This window comes from Oreochromis niloticus, linkage group LG4, assembly GCF_001858045.2.
Source record: "Oreochromis niloticus isolate F11D_XX linkage group LG4, O_niloticus_UMD_NMBU, whole genome shotgun sequence".
Taxonomy (NCBI): domain Eukaryota; kingdom Metazoa; phylum Chordata; class Actinopteri; order Cichliformes; family Cichlidae; genus Oreochromis; species Oreochromis niloticus.
The window spans coordinates 5,188,420-5,211,752 of NC_031969.2; the positions used below are offsets into that span (position 1 = coordinate 5,188,420).

General features: G+C 38.1%; 1 protein-coding gene across 1 annotated transcript; it reads left to right on the forward strand.

Annotated features, from left to right (window-relative positions):
- Positions 1-4,020: 4,020 nt before the first annotated feature.
- LOC100696269 (beta-1,4 N-acetylgalactosaminyltransferase 2) lies at positions 4,021-23,101 on the forward strand. Its single transcript, XM_019358258.2, has 12 exons — positions 4,021-4,175; positions 6,219-6,358; positions 10,213-10,383; positions 10,532-10,638; positions 11,147-11,184; positions 15,932-15,998; positions 18,350-18,463; positions 18,651-18,737; positions 21,253-21,434; positions 21,637-21,780; positions 22,475-22,703; positions 22,791-23,101. The coding sequence occupies exons 2-12, from the start codon at positions 6,219-6,221 to the stop codon at positions 22,973-22,975; spliced, it is 1,464 nt and encodes a 487-aa protein (XP_019213803.1). The 5' UTR covers positions 4,021-4,175; the 3' UTR covers positions 22,976-23,101.
- The last annotated feature ends 232 nt before the right edge of the window (positions 23,102-23,333 follow it).

A 23,333-nucleotide genomic window follows, 5' to 3' on the forward strand; every position in this document is an offset into this window, starting at 1 on the left:
GGTTTGCCCCTCTGGGGGTAGGGGGGACCTGGGATATAGAGTATGTTTGGGGAGTGTGAATGTGTGTACAGTGTCTATTTGTGTCTGTCTCCACGTCGGGTGAGTGCTGAGTATTTGTTTGTGTATATGGCGGTGGGAATGCACATTTGTGTCTGCGTGCGCCTGTTCGTCTGTGTCTATATGTCAGCTTGGGTCTTAGACTTCACCTCTCCGGGAACATCTCAGGCTCTCTGAGGTATGGAGGCCTATCTCCCCTCACCACACTCCCTGCCAGTGGCTGATGCCCTCAGATGTTGGTGTGTTGGTGGTTCTTGGTGTCTGGGGCTGGGCGTTCATGTATGTACGGACTCACTCCTGGTGGCCGATTGGCGGGGCCTGGTGCCTGTGGCCCGGCTGGGCCCCTTCCGGGGGGTGGGGTGCTCTCAGGCCTCTGGGCCCGAGGGCTGGTCCTCTCTGGCACAGGTGGCTGCTGGCAGAGTCCACGGGCATGTCACTGCAACCCCCTCTGGCCTCTGCTGGGTGACCCCTCATTTGGGGCTCTCCTCAGCTCTTCCCAGGAGGGTGGCACGGGTGCCCCCCTGGTGGTCCTCCTTGGGTCCTCGTATTCTGGGGCCTCTGGATGTCTGGGGTCTGGATCTCCTCCATACCTGCTTCATCCCCTGGGGGACGGGGCTATGGCTCCCCACACTCCCTAGCAGATCGTTATATGGAGAAACCTTTTGAATACAAGCGTGCCGATCCACACAGGTGTGCACACAGGTGTACACACGGGTGTTCACAGACACAAACTACATCTTTCTTGGCTGCTACCTCAAAGCACATTGTGCGCTGTCAATCTTGCGTACTGCACAATAACATGTAATATTTAGTATCTACTGTTATCTACTGTTAGCTAGTTTACTGTGATGGTGTTGTATTTATTATGTTGCTCTTTCTTGTTTGTTTTCTCTTTTGTTTTGTCTTATCTCCATAGAGGTGATCCAGGTGTTTCGTTTGTTTTTCTTCCCCCCTTTCTCACATCTCTTCTCCCCTCTATTTTTCTTTCTCTCCCTCTCTTTCTTTCATTTTTTCTCCCTGTCCTATCCCCCAGTCATGTCTGTCCCGTCTGTAACAACCGAAAATCAAATCAAATAAATTCATAATTATAAATAAAGGTCAATCAAATGGATCAATATGGCAAGGCCATGATGATCCAATTGGTAAAGTAAAGCCTCTTGGCATCTTTCTTGGCCTTCAGACAACAATTCTGATGGCTAAAGATCCAAACGGGACAGGCCAAAAAAAAAAGAAAAAAAAGATAGCTCTTTTAAATTAGAGAAGCAAGTGTCCACAGTAGTGAAAACTTGTTTTTATCAGTTACATGAAATTGCCAATGTAAAGTCTCATCTTCTTCCTAAAGACCTAGAAAAACTTACTCATGCCTTTATCACCTCTAGATTGGACTACTGCAATTCTCCTTATTTGGGTCTTGAACACTCATCTTTCCATCTCTTGCAGTAAGTCCAAAATGCAGCTGCATGTCTTTTAAGAGGTGTTAGAGGGTATGATCCCATTACTCCAGTTTTAGCAAATTCATACTGTCTCCCTGTCTGCTCTATGAATTTTAAGATTCCTTTACTTACTTTCAGTGTTTTGAATGTTATGGTGCCCAGCTATTTAAGCCAACTCCTCAACATATATATAACCCCAAAAGAGCACTAAGATCGTGTAGCCAAATGCTATTAGTACAGCGGAGGTCTCGATTAAATCATCGAGGAGCCTTCGCAGTTGTAGCGCCTAGATTCTGAAGTACGAATATCAAGTGGCAAGTTATTCCAGAGTCTAAAACTCACATTTTTGTGGTTGGCTTTTAATTTTAGCTCAGTTTGAGTACCCTCAGATTGATTGATTTTTTGTTTCTATGTTAAATATATTCTATTTGCTTTATCTAATGTCTTATTTTTCCTCTATTTATTTTTCTGTTGTTTTCTCTTGTTCATTAACTAATTTGTGAAGCACTAAAATTGACATTGACACCGACATTGACATGAGTATGTTCCTGATTGTGTGGTCAAAGACATTCACACCAGTGGCCTGCTGGATATCAATTATTCACTCCGTCCAGCTGTCCTAGAGTAAATGCCCGCCTCTTGGAATCGCCTCCATGCTCTTGACACTCTTCTTCTTCTGGGAAAAGGCAAACATTCTGGTAATGCCACATAGTCAACCCACTCTCTTACAGAAGTGACCAGATCGACATCACAGGAGTTTAATTGACTTGACCCTATACTTAATTTTTTTGAGCAGTGTTTAAGCTAAGGTGAACTGATTATATTAAGGAGGCAGCTAAAGGTGTTGAATGGAATTGTGGTTTGCTAACTCTGTAAGTCTTTATTTGAAGCTGCTGTAATCAATGTTATTTATATTTCTACAACACATGCCTTGCACAAGTCAAAATCCCACCCTTCCTGAGTCTGCTATCATCATCCCTGACAGCCTACAAACTGGACACACTTCATGTTGTCATGAAGTGTTTTGAGAGGCTCGTACTAAAACACATCAAATCCAGCCACCCGTCATCCTGTGACCCACAGCAGTTTGCTTACAGGCAAAATCGATCGACAGAGGACACCATGAATATGGTTCTCTATACAAAAGCCTTATCAAGATGTAGCAATAGCCAAACTGGCCAGCAGATGTCACTGTGGAGATGGGTTTCAGAATGTTTCAAAGCCTCGATACAATTCCAGCACAAATGCTTTGAATGTTTCAGTTTTCACAAAGCCTCGCTTTGCCCATCCCTAGTTTTCCCATTCAATGGCAAATTGCACAGTCACAGAGCTGAAGCACCAGGTTTCACTCAGCCACTCCCTTCAGTAGCGGCTCCAACAAACTCATCAAAGACAGGTGTCTGATTACCAGCAGGTGTACAGAAACCAGAATCCTGACCTGACTCCCACCACTGCACAAAAAATCAACACAGCAATACACTACACACTATTATATGATGAATTGAATAGTCTTTTCGATCATAGAAAAAAATAAAACTATGAATCTTATACATTTAAATGGTAAATGGTAAATAGACTGGTTCTTATGTAGCGCTTTTCTACTCTTCTGAGCACTCAAAGCGCTTGTGTGCTCATTTATTTAAGGAGATATTAGAAAGGCCAAACCAGACAGTAAACCTGCCCTGACCATGATACTGTTGTGCTTAACACAGATGAAACCAGCAGTCCTAAGAATTCCAGCCTCTTAGTCGTCCTGTGCCTTCAGCTTGGCTTACAGCTCAACTACTACTGGTATTAGTATGGCTCAAGCAGAACAAACAGCTTTTTTAAATGTTTGAGTTGCAGAGCAGATTTTAACTATTTCTTTTATTTTTGCTTTATTTGTGTCTATTTATTTATTTATAGTTAAATAAAAGTAGTGAAAAATCTATAGAAGGTAAAATTTTGGAATGGAGCTCTTCCTTCCATTGCTGTTCCAGTCCTCTCCCTCTTTGAGCAATTCATGAATAAATGTCAGGGGTATTACTCTGTTGAACAGTTGAACAGTGAACAGCAACATTTACAACATGAAGACAATAACCCCACCCATGAACACAAAACACACACACATTACTTATTGCTTACACACACCACCGAGACTACCTTTACACAGTGTTCTAGTCTTTAGTGTTTACTATTGCACTGCAAGACCTCAAAATTTCAGATGGCCATTTTCAGAACATTTGTGCTGCACAGTTTCGATGTCACATGTCAATGTAAATTAAGAAGAAGGATTGACTTAAAAAAATCTATGTTGACTTGTGCTTTAAATGTAGCAGCAGAAACATAGGTTTGTTTGTCAAAGCTGTTTGCTTTGGTGATTCTGGCTGTCTCTCAGTACGTCATTTTCTTTTTTTCTGTAAGTGAAGCATTGAGGTCTGTAGATGTACTGGAACAGATGATTGAGCTTTTGACGGCTTTTTTTTTTGGCCACGCTCACTGGAACGCCCCTTGTCCTTACCATCCCCATCATTGACCAGTGGGACACCAGTTAACTGAAAAGAAAAAGGAATGCACCTTTTATAGTGTCCAAGCTTTTCGGTGATTACATTTTAAGCAAGTTTTTCAAGATTTCCAAGATCAGCTTTCCCTCACACCCTCATCATCTTTTAGTTATTGTGGCTCCATAAACAGCAGGAAGAAGAGGTAGGAAATGAGTTATTTCTATTCTTCTGTCATACCACAAGTATAAAATCCCAATATGTTTGTAATTACACAAATAAATTATGTTAATTTAAATTTTTCAGATACTCTCTGATTCTGGCATTGTAGATATTCATGAGTCTGTTTCATTATACACCTGTTAGGAATGGCAAAGTGTACCTTTGAAGTAAACTGTCCTTTACAAAAAAAGGGAAAAACGTGTACACTTTATATTTGTGTACTTTATTAGGTACACCTGTTCGACAGCTTGTTAACCTATCTGTCCAAACATGGTCAAAACAAGCTTCTGAAAATGCTGATTGACCAACTCTACACATACAAAGGTGTATCACTGAGGTGAGCAAGAGAGAGTGGCTCTCCCCTGAGGTTTCACCTTACAACTAAATTTCTGGATCTTTACAACATATGAATTGTCTTTCTTCAGGTAGCTGTGCTCTGTCTGTAAATACGCAGCCACATAATTAAAGGCTTTTTTGTACTTTAATATCATGATACAAATGTAAATAGTTTTTTTGTGTGTGTAAATTATACATACATCCTTAGTTTTTGTCAGTTTAAGGGCTGTTGCATGTTCTTATTGTGTAACATAAAAGCAGAAGTACCGAAAGAACTTACAAAAAGAAGACCACATAGAAGAACAGAGGAAAGATACACTTTGTTAGCAAATGCAATGATTTTTTTCAGTCACTGAAGCATAAAGGCATTTGAATATTCAAAACTGGATTTCTAAGCAAGCTTTTGTAAATAATGATGCATGGAGCGTTCTTAGAAAGTGATGGAAAGTCGAGCCCTGCTTTTAAGATTCTATGAATTTGGCTACACTTGTGCTCGGGCTTCAAAGTGAGGATGACATTGCTGAGTAAAGTCTAAGTCACTAAAACTTAAGTGCATCAGGTGAATAAACATCTTTATTATCTACACAGACTTATAATTTATAAAGATGAATTTAGGAATGATCCACAATGTAAAGGAAATAAAATGTAAAGCAGTGGCTCATTGTTTAACAGTTATTCCATTTTGATGCAAAGTTTGTACCAGTATAAAGATAAGAAATAAAAATAATTAAAAAAACCATTCTCATCACTAAAATCAGTGGATAATTGTATCAAATTATTCTGATCTCAGTATTAATCAAAAATAATTGTGATTATCATTTTGATCATACAACAGTCTTTTAGTTATGTGCAGTCATTTATTTCCATTACTGAACGATAACTAAGCAAAAAATGAAGTCAAAGCATGTGACTTAAAATTGCAATCTGTCTGAACACCAGCAGATGGCGCTAATTCTGGCATCCTATAAATCCTTTTTGCTGCAAAAGGACTTGTGGTATAGGAAAAGACAAAAAGTGAAAGACTGTCAAAACGCCATTTCCAGTGTTTTGACTTTTTTATGAGCTACATCTGTGCTTACATTGGTAAGCAGACTGTAGTCAACAGTATTTACCAGTATCTTTTTGACTCTGTGTAATTTTATCTAAATTATAATCAGTCCTGTCCACTATCATTATGTTACTCTTATTTTATATTTATTGCAGTTTCTGCTGCCCTCTTGGCCAGATCTCTCTTGGAAAACACATTTTTAATGTCACTGTGACTTTTTACCCCCCCCCCCAAAATCTACATGCTCCCAACGGAGAGATGCCAAACTGTGTTTCATTGTTCTTGCAACAGTGACAATTAAGTTTCTATTCCATTCTAAAATGGAAATGGCCAACAAGTTATTTGCAACAGTTTAAATATGAGCAGACTATTTTTGGCAAATACTGAAAATTACTTTTTGGCATAACACCGGCTTCAACTAAGAGATTTAGGCAGGATGAATTTTTTACAGAGGCAGAAGAAAAAAGTGGAAAAAAGAAAATATTTGTTCATGTTCATTTTATCATGTTCAGTCATATCTAGGATGTAATTCAAGACACAACATGTTTCATATAACAATCAATATGTCCATTTGCTTAAGCTTTGAAATATTTTGCCTTTGCTAATTAACCAACTATAATGTGTGTTTCTGTGTATCAACAGATGTCTGTCTTTACAAACTCAAAGCTTTTTGCGATTGCTGCTGTCGGTGTGCTGTTCATCATGCTTCCATTCTATTTGGGGATTTCATGTAAATTGGCAAATCAGCTGGGCCATAACAATTATCCTACATCAAAAGAAAGGTAAATTGTTCCTGTACCATCTGTGTTTGTGTCCATTTAGATAAACCTTCCCCTTTGTATGTGTAAGCTATATATTTGACACTTTTTCCAGCAGCATATCCATTGAATACTCTTGTGAAATACTAATGTGTTTACTAAACTTCTTCCTGAGGGCTCTGCTTCAGTGCAGCAACACATTTTCCTTTTATGGCGACCCATTGCGTATAGGTGTAATGAAGAAACAGCCAATCAAATCGCAGCTTGTTTAGCCAATGAAAAAGAACTGATTTTTTACACTGAATCGTCTGCTGGGGACAAAGCTTGGGTTAAATTATCAAAAGATAAACACCACTTGTTACTTAGTTAATGTGGGTTTCATTGATTTTTTCTCATTGCTTTGTGATTTTATTTGATTATCTTGTTTATTTGTAAATTATTGTTGTATAGTGTTACGGCCCTGGAGGCTGTGTTTCTGCATTAAGTATCTGTACTTTCAGTAAGTACATAAATAAACAGAATAAACTCTCCTATCACATTTTTGATATAACACATACCAGAAACAATAATCCTCCATTGTTCATTAGATTATGTGTAAGTTGTTTCTATGTTAAAATGGGTTTCAGTTAGTTTCCAGCGAGGGTTCACTCCTTTTATTGTTATTTTACTTTATTTTAGTTTTTGGGAGTCTGGGGTGTCAACAATCACATACACATCCCAGTTTTGATACAAAGTCACACACAAAAAGGCTGTAGCACAGATATATCCTGATGAAATAGAAATTTAAGTTTATGGATTAATTAAATTAGGACGATTTTTTAAAAAATATTTAAAGGTTTCCTGGCTGTTCGGCTGCTAGTCTGTTCTTTACATTGCAATTGTCTCGCACTATCAAACATAATTCTGACATTGTTTCTATGGTCCAGTAATTTTCTGGCTTACCTACTCCAAGCTAATCAGCCTTCACTCTGCATGCTTCACATCTGCAACCCACGTCCTCACCATCTCCTCCTCAGTCTGCTGGGATTCTTTCTTCTATGAGGGGTCATCTTAGTTAACTACCAGATAGCTTAACTTATTTCTATTTTTAATAAATCATGTTCAGGTTTTTCATATGATCTCTCCTTACTGAATTATTTTGTAGATAGTTTAATTAAGTGTAGAAAAAATATCAATGAAGGGAAAAAGGTAGATGATAAAAATTTTTATTTTAATTACAAACACACATTTACTTACAAAAATCAAGTTCCAAATCACTGATGACAAACAGTTATTAACAAGGAAAAACAAAGAAGAAGCACCTTTAACCCCACAGGAGGTATCTGCTTAACACCTGAGGACTCACTGTAAAGTAACTAACAAAACACACATCAAGGCTGTGATGTGACACTGAGGAGCTAAAAAATGCTTAAAATAATAAGAATTCTATTAATAGCAGCTATAATTGTTAAAACAAGCCTCTTTGCTCATGATAACTGAATGAAATAACAAAGAAAGACAGTGTTTTGCACCAGGAAGCTTCACTTTAGAAGGGGCAGGATCCTGACCCCAGAGCTGTTCATCTCACAGTGAATGTCAGATATAAAAGACTATAAACACACACAGGGTGTATAAAATGGTCCGAGTGCTGTAGTAGAGTAGAAATGCGCTATATAAGATATGACATCATTCTCCAGAAGACATTAATTCACAAACTGCAGAATGTACTCTCCCTGCACCTCCTTCATCTCTGAGGCGTCTCCTCCAGTCTGAGGGCTCGGCTCCCTCACAGGTACAGATGTGTCTTTACATCGTCAACCTTCAACAGGAGGGATCAGAGTGGTCCCTGCATGACATACAAGGGAATACAAACTTAAATGAATAGTGACGTCTCCTTTAATAGCTTGACTTAAAAAGAAGTTATACAAAGAAACCTATGAAAAACCTTTTAGTTGGGATTAAAGAGAGAAAGAAGCAGGAAGAGGTTAGCAGGCAGAAGCTATTTAAAGAATAATGGGGCTGTGATCAGTGTTCAACTGACTCAGTGAAAGCTAACTCTAAAAGTCATTGCATGAATGATTCTGTATTTCATTCTGTATTTGTAACAACACCTTAGTGTCCAAGCTCAGCATAAAGCCTGCAGCTGTGCTGTCACACCACAGCACTGCTGTTAATTATCACCATCATCCATGACTCATACTAAGGCAGACTGTCAGAGCCTCACTGACGAGATTACTGACATTATAGCATGAAAACAAATCACACATGTTTAATGTTCTTAAGATATGAATGCAACACTGTCAGAAACCCACCCAGCTTATTTACAACATGACAGCAACACACACGAATAAATTAAGCCTCTCATTCATTCGTGATTTAGCTCGTCACTTCAGCTTCATGTGGGTGCTTGTTATACTTGTTCATGCAAACACCCCTTGAAGTAAAGCTGAAAGTCTACACTTCAATGATCTATTTAATGTTTGATTTACAATACACTATGATGGTGTGCAGAGGCAAAACTACAAAAATAGTGTCTTTGTCCCAAACAATATAGAGAGCACTGCATATATGTTCATAAAACAGAAATATTCTGGGATGTGATTAGTAATCCATGGACTGGTAATCTTGCATTCTGGGCATTGCTGTCACGACCAGCCGGGGCAGACCGTGTGGAGAGTGTGTGTGGTGGACCCAGGCGCGAACACAGGTGAGGAGACAGGAGTGAACTTAAACTGAAAGCGAGCCTTTATTTGGGCTGATGCAAAAGGGGGGGGTAGACAAAATATAACAGCGACAGAGACTGCAACTAACCAAAAACCTAAACTGGAAAAACACTAACCTGACTGAAAGGAATAACTATGATCACTGTGAACAGAATGCTGTGCAGCTGCATGGAAACTGTGAACCAAATGGCATGACGAAACAGACATGAACATGACCTGCACGGAACCTCATCGTGCAGCTACATGAAAAACAACATAAACCAAATGGCAAACATGAACTGCACAGAATCCTGAAAAACACTTAACTTAACCAGAGGGGAAGTACACAGACGACGCGACACTGACACAAAGACACACTGGGCTTAAATACACTGAGGAAGTCATCAAGGAATTAGATACAGAAGGGGAACACAGCTGGGAGAAATAAGACCTAATGAGACAGGGGGAACAAAGCTAGAAACACTGACATAAGACAGGAACATGAACCTTCAGACTAAAACAGGAAACAAGACACCACTAAACAAAGACGCAGACACGAAACTGAGAGACAGACTAAAAACTGAACTAACCTGCAATAAACATGAGAACACAAACCTACGAACTAATCCCTAAACAAGAATAACTGAAACAGAGTCATAATCATCATTATCATCATAATAAGAAAAGAATCCAAAATGCAAAAACACACCAAATCATAACAACTCAAAATACTGGGTCAAACGGACCCAGAACCGTGACAATTGCAACACACCACACACTAGCTTGACAGATTCTCTGCATATCAGTCCAAGCACTGACAGCAGCCCATTAATTTATTTTAATTACTGCCACTGGATTGCCCAATCACTCAAATCTCTTACCATAACCAGGCCCTCCACTACCCTCCCTGCATGCTTGTGCACCATGCAGAGTCAGAGAAAGCTACTGTTGTTAGCACTATCATGGAGAAGTGCAGGAAGAGGAACAGTAGCCCCAAAAACACAGTGAGGAAGAGATGGAAGAAGCTGGCACAAAATAATAAATAGAAGGAGGGACATTTTACAAAAGGACAGAAACAAGTAAAATGAATTGCTGCTTTGACCAGCAGTAAGGATATGCTTTCCTTTATAGTTCTGTGACATAGTAGTTCTGTGATATAGAATTGAATTGTGACTCTTTAGGACTTCCATATTACAGGCACTCTTCAGGATCTCTACATTATAAGTCATCTCTACCCACACAACGTCGCTTACCTAGTCCATGCACCTGTCCTGATGGCGCTAAGATTCTCAAAGACCACATCCCACAAGACCAGTATGAAGAATTGATGCAACGGCGATCTAAAGAGTTCCAACACTACAAAGCCAGGTAGAAGATGGATGGAAGCTTTCAGTGAATTCTTACATTTACAGTTCAATATTAACAAGAGAATGAATTAAATGTGTGTCTGTTTGGGTTCTGCTGGAGTACTCAAAATTCTTTTGTCTAACCTTCCCCTATTCCATCTCCTCAACAGGTCTAATTCAGTACTATCAAAGCTGCTGTTTGCTTTGCCTAACTCTCCTCTGCAGTATCCTATCCAGGGCTTCATAGTACGACCTTTGACCCCCACTGCCATACCAGGTATGCCAAGCTCAATATATGCCTCAGACAGCAATGTAAATTTTTTTATATTTCCATAAAAATGTCATAGAGAATATGTATTCATCTGATTCACAGAAAATTGCAATGAAAAAGAATTAAACTGGATTTATTAGTCACAACAAATAAAATAGGAGGGCAACAAGGCCAATGCCATTTCTTCATGGAAGAGTTACGATGAGATCGATTGTCGCAGTTTTTCTAAAATTTTGCTCTCAATTATCAGACCAAAAACTGCTCTGAATAAATACCTCTGCAAGGACATATTCATTTAATGGTTCAGACTTCAACATTTAGCCAACAGTATTAGGTAAACTTATGTCATCTTAAAACACAGTGAGGAAAAACTGAGTGAGAGATGAATGAGGTTTCTTGGAAGCTTCCTCAATAACTGGCCTTGCAAAACATGTGTAAAGTCAAAACATAAAGTGAATATGTATCTTTCGGTGAAAGGACTATGTGACACTTAAAGCTCATTTTTTTATTTCAGGTTTAGGTCTGCATGCAGAAGAAAGAAACAGCTATAAGGTTGGTCTGATATCACAGATTAGAAACTGACAGGCAATTCTCACCCAGATCTCCCTGACTGATGGTAGCAGTTGGTTGGTGTGTGAGAGATGGCTGTTCAATATATATATATATATATATATATATATATATATAGGTCCTCATCCTATTCATGTAACCCCTTCCGCCAGGGTTACTTGCGTAGTAGCATTCCAACAACGCCCTGTTTTCGTCTCTTGCCCACTGATGCCTTCTTGTTCCAGTAGCCCACTTGTCATCAGGGTGCCCTGGTTCCTCAACACCTGACGCGGACCTTGTTGATCCGGGCGACGTCCGAGCCGGCATGCCTTCATATTTATCTGTCTCGCTCATGTCTGCGGTAGGCTCACTTTTAGCATAGGGGGTCTAGCCTTAGGACCCTTACTGGATACAGACGCCCCAGGCAGGAATCGAACTTGCGATCTTCTGCTCCAAAGGCGTGTAGTTTAACCACTACGCTATCCAGCTGCTATATATATATCTATATATATATATATATATATATATCTATATATATATATATATGAATTGATGGCAATGATGTTTGAAACTATTAAATTGCATAATTGCATTAATAATGTAATTATACTTAACTGCCAATCATAACCTGAGATTCTCTCTCATTCTGATGTAAAAATATGGGGCAAAAGAACTCTGAATTGAAATCCGGCTTTTGTGTGAATAATTCTGTGGCTTTTTGTAAATATTGCTAGTAAAGATATTTTTCTTTAACATTATTTTTTGTGATGATTGTACAGCAGCCATCTTGGGGAACCATCGACCACTGTAGCGACAATAATATTGACATGAAAATTTGCATTATTAACCAATGACAAAATGTTTTTTTTATTAGCAATTTTATTTTATTAGCCATTAAGCAAGTATCATAAAGTTCAGGTTATTGTTTGTTACATCCCCAGTCAGTGTCAGTGTCAGTAATTCCATCAACGCTGGAACTATACAGGTGCTGACCGATGCACAGAGGCAACAGGTGAAACTACATTGGCCAGAATATCAGAGTCAACAATGGAATGGATTTTTTCACTGAGTTTGCGCTCTGCAACATATAGATCAAAAAACTTTCTCTGTGTAGCCGGTCTGGCCTAACACTCTGATTGCCATATTTTCTGTTTTGTGTTGTCCGATTGATGAGCTATAGATCGCTTCTTTCTCTCCTCTTTCAAACATCTTCACATTTTGGTCTTCTCTGTCCAAAATGTGAACATTGGCATCCTCAAAAGAGTGACCTTTGTCCTTTAGATGCATCTAAATACACCGGGTTTTTAATACACCCGTTACACCTGTAGAGCAGAACCAACAACATATAGCAAAACTGACACAAAGTTGCCTGACTGGAAGCCCAGTGCAACACTCTTTTTCTTGAAGTTCACTGTCATTTTGAATTAGGAATTTTCAAGTGAAACTCGTGCAAAAGTGCAGGCATTGTGGACCCTTTCTAACCTCTGTCACGATTAGAGCAAATACTTTGGACATGTACCGTAACAAACACAGATAGTTTTCCAGTGCCTGAGATGGGTGTCAAATGAGCAGCAGGAATAACCTGATTTATGATTTAACATGTATGACAAGAGCAACAGAATATTATTTCATGAGTGTACATTTTTGTGATTTTCCAAGGGATGCAGACATGATCTGGTCATATGTTAAACTTAGGAAGGGAATGGGTATGGAGCTATAATTTGGTACAGTTATTCATGTGTAGAACCAGAGCTAGGAGTCTAGAATTGCATCAAAACATCAACCTCAATGAGGTAAGACTCAGATTGTTGACATTAGAATAAAAGGATGACAAGCCATTATCCTTTTTCTATTCTTACATGAGCTTCTCTGCATACAGAGAGCGTTGTGGGGTTTTTTCATCAGTCTGAAGTGCTACTTGATATATAGTTTGGGTGTGATCTTGTTGGAGGTGCATCACTCATACAAGTCACTAAAGTTCTCTAAATCTCCATGTTCATGTGTCTGCGCCCACATCATAGCTCTCTTTGCAGCATGATCAGAAACACTCATGTCCGTTAATTGTTTTAATATTGACAGGAGGTGCAAAAAGTTCACTGCTAGCCAAATAATTTCCAAAGATAATATCAATACCTGCAACCAGCAATGAAGGTCACACAGCAAATTTAAATTTGCCTGAGGCAAACCTTGATCACAACTGAACAAACTGCAATAGCACACCCAGTACGCACATATTAGATCCACACACTAACCCATCTATGCTACAGAGTCTGAAACATGAAGACAGACACTGTTTTGTATGAGTGGCATGCAAAACAGCAACATTAAACAAAACACATTGACACAAAAGAGTTCAGTTCTTCATCTATTTTGCGATCTCCAGCTTCTCCAGCAACATCTTATCTAGTGATATGTTCTTAGCATTGGATTTCTTGAAGAAGGTGATTTAATCTTCCTGGACTGCTCTTTTCTTAAGAGGTGTCTTTGCTAATGACAGTAATAACATTCAGTTTTAAATGGATGTGATTTTTAGGGCATCTATCTTTCGGGCCAACTAACCGCGGGGTGTGTGCAAACAGGAAAATGAAAAAACATTCTTGTGTGTCAGGGCAAATTCATCAGTGTGTACTGCAACAGCAGCAGCAAGAGTTGTAGAATGAAGTTTTTTAAGTAGATTAAACATTTTTCTAAAAGCCAGTTTTGAAATTCCATGAACAGCACAAGCTCACATGATCATGTAGGGTTTATCTTCCATTTGACATTCGTCGAAAAGCACCAATATAAATCAAACTTTCCTCAGTTGAAAAAGCTGTGTACTGTAATAAGAGAGACCACACACTCTTTGGGCTGTGCAGTGCATCTGCTATGCACTGTATGTTATAAAACTACAGGGTGGGCCATTTATATGGAGACACCGTAATAAAATGGGAATGGTTGGTGATATTAAAGTCCTGTTTGTGGCACATTAGTATATGTGAGGGGGCAAACTCCTCAAGATGGGTGGTGACCATGGTGGCCATTTAGAAGTCGGCCATCTTGGATCCAAATTTTGTTTTTTCAATAGGAAGAGGGCCATGTGACACATCAAACTTATTGGTAATGTCACAAGAAAAACAATGGTGTGCTTGGTTTCAACGTAACTTTATTCTTTCATGAGTTATTTACAAGTTTCTGACCACTTATAAAATGTGTTCAATGTGCTGCCCATTGTGTTGGATTGTCAATGCAACCCTTTTCTCCCACTCTTCACACACTGATAGCAACACCGCAGGAGAAATGCCAGCACAGGCATCCAGTATCCGTAGTTTCAGGTGCTGCACATCTCGTATCTTTACACCATAGACAATTGCCTTCAGATGACCCCAAAGATAAAAGTCTAAGGGGGTCAGATCGGGAGACCTTGAGGGCCATTCAACTGGCCCACGACGACCAATCCACTTTCCAGGAAACTGTTCATCTAGGAATGCTTGGACCTGGCACCCATAATGTGGTGGTGCACCATCTTGCTAGAAAAACTCAGGGAACGTGCCAGCTTCAGTGCATAAAGAGGGAAACACATCATCATGTAGCAATTTCAAATATCCAGTCGCGTTGAGGTTTCCATTGATGAAGAATGGAACCACTATCGTTGTACCCCATATACCACACCAAACCATCACTTTTGTTGTTCCAACAGTCTTGGAGGGATCCATCCAATGTGGGTTAGTGTCAGACCAATAGCGGTGGTTTTGTTTGTTAACTTCACCATTCACATAAAAGTTTGCCTCATCACTGAACAAAATCTTCTGCGTGAACTGAGGGTCCTGTTCCAATTTTTGTTTTGCCCATCCTGCAAATTCTGTGCGCCGATCTGGGTCATCCTCGTTGAGATGCTGCAGTAGCTGGAGTTTGTAAGGGTGCCATTTGTGAGTAGCTAATATCCGCCGAAGGGATGTTCGACTAATGCCACTCTCCAGTGACATGCGGCGAGTGCTACGCTGTGGGCTCTTGCTGAATGAAGCTAGGACAGCCACTGATGTTTCTTCATTAGTGACAGTTTTCTTGCGTCCACATTTTGGCAAATCCAACACTGAACCAGTTTCACGAAACTTAGCAAGCAGTTTGCTAACTGTAGCATGGGAGATGGGTGGTCTCGTAGGGTGTCTTGCATTGAAATCTGCTGCAATGACCCGGTTACTGCGTTCACCAGATATCAACACGATTTCGATCCACTCCTCACGTGTTAACCTCTTCGACATGCCAATGCCTGTGAACAAAGAGAAACTTGTAAATAACTCATGAAAGAATAAAGTTACGTTGAAACCAAGGACACCATTGTTTTTCTTGTGACATTACCAATAAGTTTGGTGTGTCACATGGCCCTCTTCCTATTGAAAAAACAAAAGTTGTATCCAAGATGGCCGACTTCTAAATGGCCACCATGGTCACCACCCATCTTGAGGAGTTTGCCCCCTCACATATACTAATGTGCCGCAAACAGGACTTTAATATCACCAACCATTCCCATTTTATTACGGTGTATCCATATAAATGGCCCACTCTGTATATGAATGCTGTAAAATAAGCATTTGCTGTAGATTCTCTAAAAGGTGGAACAAATGTAATGTGTCTTCTCACTTTAAAGTGGTCTTCTGGTTTAAAAAGACAGTTTGGGTGGTGGTGGTGGTGTTTTTGTGGAGGAGGTAGTAATTATGGTATTGTTAAAATGACTGCATTTTTTTTTTAGTTCATTCATGTGTTGCTATTCTAGGTTTTCTTAACTGTGTCTAATGGTATCCTGACAACAGACACTCCACCTGAAGAGGCCACTATTCAAGGTGCGTTTTAAGGTCAAACACAAGTATGTATGTATAAATAAATAAAGGTCTTTGTATGCATGTGTATATATATATATATATATATATGTATATGTATACATATATATATATATACATATATATACATATACATATACATATATATATGTATACATATACATATACATATGTATACATATACATATACATATGTATATATATATGTATATATATATATACATATATACATATATATATGTACATATATACATATATACATAGAATAAATCACATAGACTAATAGACTAATCACATAGACTAATTACATGGTTTCATTATATTTACAAAAATCTTTAAAAAGCAATTTTAAAGATATACATATATATATATATATATATATATATATATATATATATATATATATATATACATATATATATATATATATGTATGTATATGTATACATATATATATGTATGTATATGCATACATATATATATGTATGTATATGTATACATATATATATGTATGTATATGTATACATATATATATGTATATGTATGTATATGTATGTATATGTATACATATATATATGTATATGTATATGTATATGTATACATATATATATGTATATATATATATATATATGTATACATATACATATACATATACATACAATGACGGCAAAACAACTAGTAGCTCAGTGTTCCAACATGAGAATCAGAGGCTCTCTCAAAGTTAGAGTCAGACGAGACTGTACAAGGACATAGAAGCTAAGCAGGAAAGATAAGGGAAGGAGAGAGTGAGAGATGCGTCTGCCTCCTCCAAGAGCCAGAAGACAATTGTCGTTTTCCTTTCATGCTCCTCCTGAAGATACTTTAGTTTATGTTCATGAAATTAAATATTCAGCCTTTCATGGATACACAGGAGTTTTTTTCAGGTGACCAGTACTGACAGACAACTGAGAGTGTGGCACATAAACTGTTTCACATGTCTTCAATTCTGTCCATAGGATATTCACTTTGGAACATAAAAATGTCATTAAAATACTTTAATTAATGTACATGAAATTCAGTGTTTTCATTGGAGCGGAAGATGCTAGACTGACCTCATCAATCCTGTCCAACCTGGGCTGCTCTTTGACTGCCCCCCCCCCGACAGGAATGTGTGCTCTTGCCCTTATTATTTATCCTGTGCACAAATATGTCTAAGAATAAGTCTGAAAAAATTGATTTTCATCGATTTTGAAGTATGTACACAACTCTGTTATTGTCAGACTGCTCCAAAAAAATGAGTCCAGTCGTGGGCCAGTTCTTGCTAATTTTGTCAAATGGTGTGATGAGTCCTGCCTTCAGTATCCAACGATATGATAACTGATTTTAGGAAAAGCACTCATAACCACAAAGCGCTATTATTAAAGGTCAGATTAAAGGTCAGATCTTGAAATAGGTATTGATTCAAAGGTTAATTTTAAACTAAACTGTGGTCGTGTGTGCAAGTTCACCAGTGACTCATGTTTGAGAAGGATTTCTCATTTCCACATTGATAAAATGGTGATGAATTCATTTTATTGGTAATCTGTTTTATCTTTTTCTTTGTGTCATGTTTTGAACATTTATCTGTAAAGAAAAGAAACTCACTCAATCAAATTGTTAAGTGGTCTAATGGGATGATTGGTGAAACTCACCTGAAAGCTAGCATCCCTGTACACCAGATCCAGAGGCTTCATTCTGTATTTTACAGGTTAGGGTCCTTTTAAAAGTGGACTCCTGACCTCAGTCCTGCTCAATCAGAGTAGCATGGGTGGTTTTATGTGAATCTTATTTAGTATATTTCATATTTTTTGGGCAGGCAGCATGGTGGTTAGCACTGTAAACTTACAGCAAGAAGGTCTTGAGTTCACCATTCATCTCTGTGTGGAGTTTGCATTTTCTCCTCATGTTTGTGTGGGTTCTCTCCGGGTACATCAGATTCCTCCTGGAGTCCCGAGACATACAATAGGTGGTGTTAGGTTAATTGGTAATTCTAAATTGCCCATACTTCTGAATGTGATTGTCTCTCTTAGTGTTAGGCCTGTGACAGACTGCCTCCTGTTGTATGGTAGCTGGAATCGACTTCTGTCCCCTGCGACCCTGATAGTAATAAGCTGAAGAGAATTTAATGAATAATCTATTTGGGAAAGTCACTTTTTCAGCCAAAATGTATTATTCTGGATTAATGCCTACTCAGGTTATACTATGAGCTCTTTCTGAAAAATGACCAGCAGTATTATATTACTCTGAATGTACACAAAGTACAAAATTGGGACCTAACTTTTACATATTTAAAGTAATTTTAAGGCTGATGTAAAATTGTCTGGTTTTAATTCACAGGTTCTGGTGGAACGAAACTGATTATCGAGTCTAGCAGTCCGCTCATCCTTAATGACCTGCTGGCCAAAGTGTCCTATACCAGCACCATCTACCATGTAAACACTGGAGACCTTGGTATGTGTCAAAAATTTCATAAGAGCTATAAATCCTAATTTTTAAATGACAATTTAATTTGCAAATTGTTCTTTGCATTTTACATATGAGTATTATTGTATGTATGAGTCCTGTACATTATATTTAAAATATAGAATAAGTTAAGTCCCCCTTGTACTGTACCTAAACAAATATTTTTTTTGTTCAGTTACCTTCCAGTTTGAAAACTATGAAGCCGTGTTTCCCATTACCATCCAGCAGCCTCAGGTACCAATCCTGTATGACATGGGAACAGGTAGAAGTGAATTCTTCATCAGGGCTTAATAGTCAAGCCCATATTCATTTAAATATTGCTGCAAAATGCTTCTTTAATATATTAATTGCATGCTGTTAAGAGCATTAACAGCATCCAAAGAACATTATGTTGATGCAAAATCATTGTTTCCTTCAGTTACTGTCATTATCTTATCATCTTACCTTTCTCAGAAAAAAATCTTAAGCCTCTTCTTCTTCACTCCGAGAAGGTTCCACCTTAGGAAGTATCTTAAACACTATGCTTTGTTAAAAACTAGTAACTCATTAGTTAATAAATATCATCCAGAAGACCTCACAATAGTGTAACATACTTTGAGCAATCTTCTGGATATGGGTATCCTATACCAAGCCTATAACATAACTCCATTCTTAAAGTGAGGTGTTTGCAGTCAGACATCATGGCATGGTGTTGAAGAACTATTTAGACCAGCTGACATTGGTCTTTGTCAAGATATTCAATCAGTCCCTATCATACCCCACCAACTCACCCTGCCTGAAATCCATCATAGTCCATCTGCGTAAAAAAAAAGAAATTAGTTCAGAGTAATATTATGTCATTCATTCCCTTCACTTTTGATGCACACACATTTTCTTACAGGGCAAATAAGTATACTGAGGACTGTAGCACTTGCATTGTCACTGTCACTGCATTGTCACATCTGAAGAAGCAGATAAGCATGGATGCATGGCTGCTCTTCATCAACTTTAGCTCTGCTTCTAATAACACCATCCTCTGTCACCAACTATTATTTAAACTGCATGCTGTTGGATAAAAGACTTTTTGATGGATCATACTCAGAGGGTTATATATGATCCCCTCCTCTACACCCATGATTGCACCCCCATTCACCATAGTAACACCATTGTAACACCATGGTAGTGGAACTTGTGTTTGGCAGTGTTGTGCAGAGACAACAACCTGTTTCTAAATCAAACAAAGACTCATTGTCTTTGTTGGATTTTAGGAAGAATGAAAAGGTAACTCAGACATTACTCATTAACAGGGACTTGGAAAGTGTTTCAGACTTTTGTGGACTAACACATTAGCCTGTCCTCATCAACACAATGGTGAAGAAAGCCCAACAGAGATTGCTCATGAAAAAATCCCCAGAAAACTGATGGTGTCCTCCTATTGGTGCCCAATAGAAAGCCGACTCTCTCTGAGTGTGGTTTTCCACCTACACAGTGGGACAGGGGAAAGAGCTCAGGGTGCTACAAAGGTTACCCCGGTAATCAACAGCTGCCCTCGACCCTCTCTGGAGGAATTTCACAACACCCCATATCTCAGGAAATACTAAAACATTTTCATGACTCATTACACCAAAATCTTAATCTAAAATAAAGCATTAGATGCATTAGATGTTTTAATTATTACTGGTGACAGTGATGCAATATTTTCAACGCAGGGATTGGTCTCAATACTATAGCTTTATTAGGCTTATCTTTTATATTTCTTTGTATTCATTTTGTTTACACTTTATTTATATCCTTCCTATCACTATAAAGAGCTGTGATATGTACCTAAATTTTGCTGGAGGTGGATAACAACTTACAGCACCGGCTAAGTTTAAGTTTAAGAGGGCTTGCAGTTACAATATTCCTGTGACATACATTTAGTTTCAGTTTCAGTTTCAGTTTTATTTGTCATATGCAAGTTAGCACAGGGTCAACATTGCAATGAAATGTATTTGACGAGCAGCAGACAGTCACTCAGCAGTATAGTAAGTAAAAAATAGTAAGAGCAAAATGTTTATAAAATATAGTTAAAAAGAAAAAAGTTCGCAGGCTAAATATATGTACACACTTGTGAATAGATAAAGGAAATCTTAAATAGGAATGTGACCGTTGACATGTAAAAATCTAAATTTGCTACAATAGTAACATTTACAAAAATAACCTTGCATTTGTTGTATAAGACAAAAAATCATAAACTTTAAGGGACCAGTTTACTGAGGTTATAAATCAAGTGAGCATAAGAGTAATGATTCGAGACTTCAAAACATCATAGGATTTATTTAGTTATTTATTTCTTAACCAGAGAATGCAATGTGCTGGCATGAAATAATGCCCATTTTACTACATTTACTCTTCCAACCCACTGTCTTTCTTTCATTTAAAGTTTTTGCTGTGTCTTTTCTCAAATTGCTCTGGGAATTTTCTGAAATCACTTCCGAACTGGGACTTTCTTGCTAGAAATTCTTGAAGCTCACTCAGAGTATGCTGAGAATCGTTGTAATCTGAATCTGAATTGTGACCCCACCTAAGTGTATGCCTAGCAGGCTCCAGAAATACTTTATCTGAAACATATGTGAAATAATTCATTTATTTCATAATAACAGGCAGATTTTATATCTTTTCCAGAATTATAAAAAAATATATGAATTTATTAGCATGTTCTTTGGTTTGGTTGAATGACGCAGAAATCTAATGCAACTCTGCCATATTAACAGTTCATCTTTTCTTAAATGTATTCTCTGCATACTTCTGTCTGTTAGATATCAGCTCTCAAGTCACCATCATCACAAAGACCTTCCTGCGTTACAAACAACTGAGGGTGTTGTTGGACAGCATCCGGAAATTCTATAGTGACATTAAAGTGATTATTGCAGATGACAGCTTACAACCAGAGAACGTTACTGGAGAAAACATCCAGCATTACATCATGCCTCCAGCACAGGTATGCACACACAGAAATTTCAGATCCATGAGTTTTTAGCAATATTTGGGACTAAAATGATATTTATAGAATATAAGACATGCAAATGTCAATTCAGTTCTTGGAAGACTTATCAAGTACAATTCCAATCAAACCAGGTAAATCTCAAGGTCCCATTCCAATATATGAATTTGAACAGAGGATGTTTCTTTCTTCTTCTCAGGGCTGGTTTGCAGGCAGAAATCTAGCTGTTTCCCAGGTAACCACCAAGTACTTTCTGTGGGTGGATGATGACTTTTTGTTTTCAGAGAAGACGAAGATAGAGAAACTTGTGGAGGTGATGGAGGCAGTCCCTGAACTAGATGTGGTAAGAATGAAATAGCTTGTGTTAGATGGCTCAGTTTGTAAGAGTTTTTTTTCTTTAGCTCACTCATGTGTAACTTGGACCTACCAGTCTTAAGCTTTCTTGATAAGAATAGACATCAATCCTCTGCCTAGTCAAGAACAGCTTTAAAGACAAAATCTTTCATTTGTATGCAGCATATAGCACTTGCTGAGTTTACAACAAGCAAACGTTTAGACAGGAGCAAGGACAGAACCCCTGAATTGGGCAAATGCGACAATGTGGAACCAACTGAAAGTTTGATTCCACATCTGTTTCAGCTTACTGAAGAGCTTTGACCAGACATGAGCATGCATAATTAACACCAGTTCGAAGTTTGGTTGATGCAACCAATGCAAATTACAACTTAGAGATTGGTCTTCGACGGTTGCAAGAAACCATCTAACAGATTTATTAACAGAAAAACTTTCCAGATTGTGTTCACTTTAACTGTTGATCTTAACAAAGACCAACTGAAGAGTCCAAACCAGGCTTAGCAAAGATCAGTTTATGTAACAGACCCCAGGACAGAAAGGTGAGTATCTGAAAACTAGACTTCTAAGCAGGCCTAATCTAATCTTGAATAATAGTTCAAGATTATTTTTCTCAATCACCATGGATTGTGTTGTATTGTATTGTGTTGATTTTATAATGGGTTGTTTTGTTTTTCTCTAATTAGGTTGGTGGGTCAGTACAAGGGAACCGCTTTTACTTTTCTATTCTATATGAGGAAGGAGATGAAAATGAAGGTGGCTGCCTATACAGGAAGTCTGGTGGAAAATTCCACCGCCTTCCTGGTTACCCACAATGCCATTTGGCCAGTGGAGTGGTCAACTTCTTCCTGGCTCGTACAGATGCCATGCAGAGGGTGAGATTTGACCCTAAGCTCCAGCGAGTAGCGCATTCAGGTAAGTCCAGATCTCAAAAGAGTTTAGATTGAAAATGGCACAAAGATGATATTTTGTTAAATGGGAAATGTCTGTTTCTGACTCTAGAGTTCTTCATGGATGGCCTGGGCTCTTTGATGGTTGCCTCATGTGGTGATGTGACAATTGACCATCAGCACAAAAACCGTAATCCTACCTACAACAAATTCAGATACCCTAAAAGAAGTGATGCCGAATTCAAACTGCAGCTTCACTTTTTCAAAAACCACCTTAAGTGCATTAGATATGGATAGAAGACCATAAACGAACATAAGGGTCACTTATTGTCATTTCATATTGCACTTAATCTGAACATTTTCGTCTCTTTCATTTTAATTGTTTAGTCATTGCTGAATGACAGAGCTTGGGATTCATGTGAATAAAGCTATTTTTTCCTTTCTGTTGGGTTTTCTTGTTCCTGATTTTATTTCTTTATGATTCTATGGACAGTTTGATTTCTTATGCTACTGTTAATAGGGTTAGTATCATAAGGTCATGTTTTTATTGTTAATCTAATATATCTAGTAATAACACAATAGTTTGAGTTCATTTGAGTTCCTCTTATTGCTTAGTTTTTATGGAGTGCTGGATGCTGTTCTAGTTTAGAATACT

Excerpts from the sequence above, each read along its gene's own strand:
- LOC100696269 (XM_019358258.2), top strand. The coding sequence starts at position 6,219 with ATGTCTGTCTTTACAAACTCAAAGCTTTTTGCGATTGCTGCTGTCGGT. Across the intron at positions 15,999-18,349 it reads TGAAGAGGCCACTATTCAAG|GTTCTGGTGGAACGAAACTG; the intron begins GTGCGTTTTAAG and ends TTTAATTCACAG. Across the intron at positions 22,704-22,790 it reads CCAGCGAGTAGCGCATTCAG|AGTTCTTCATGGATGGCCTG; the intron begins GTAAGTCCAGAT and ends TTCTGACTCTAG.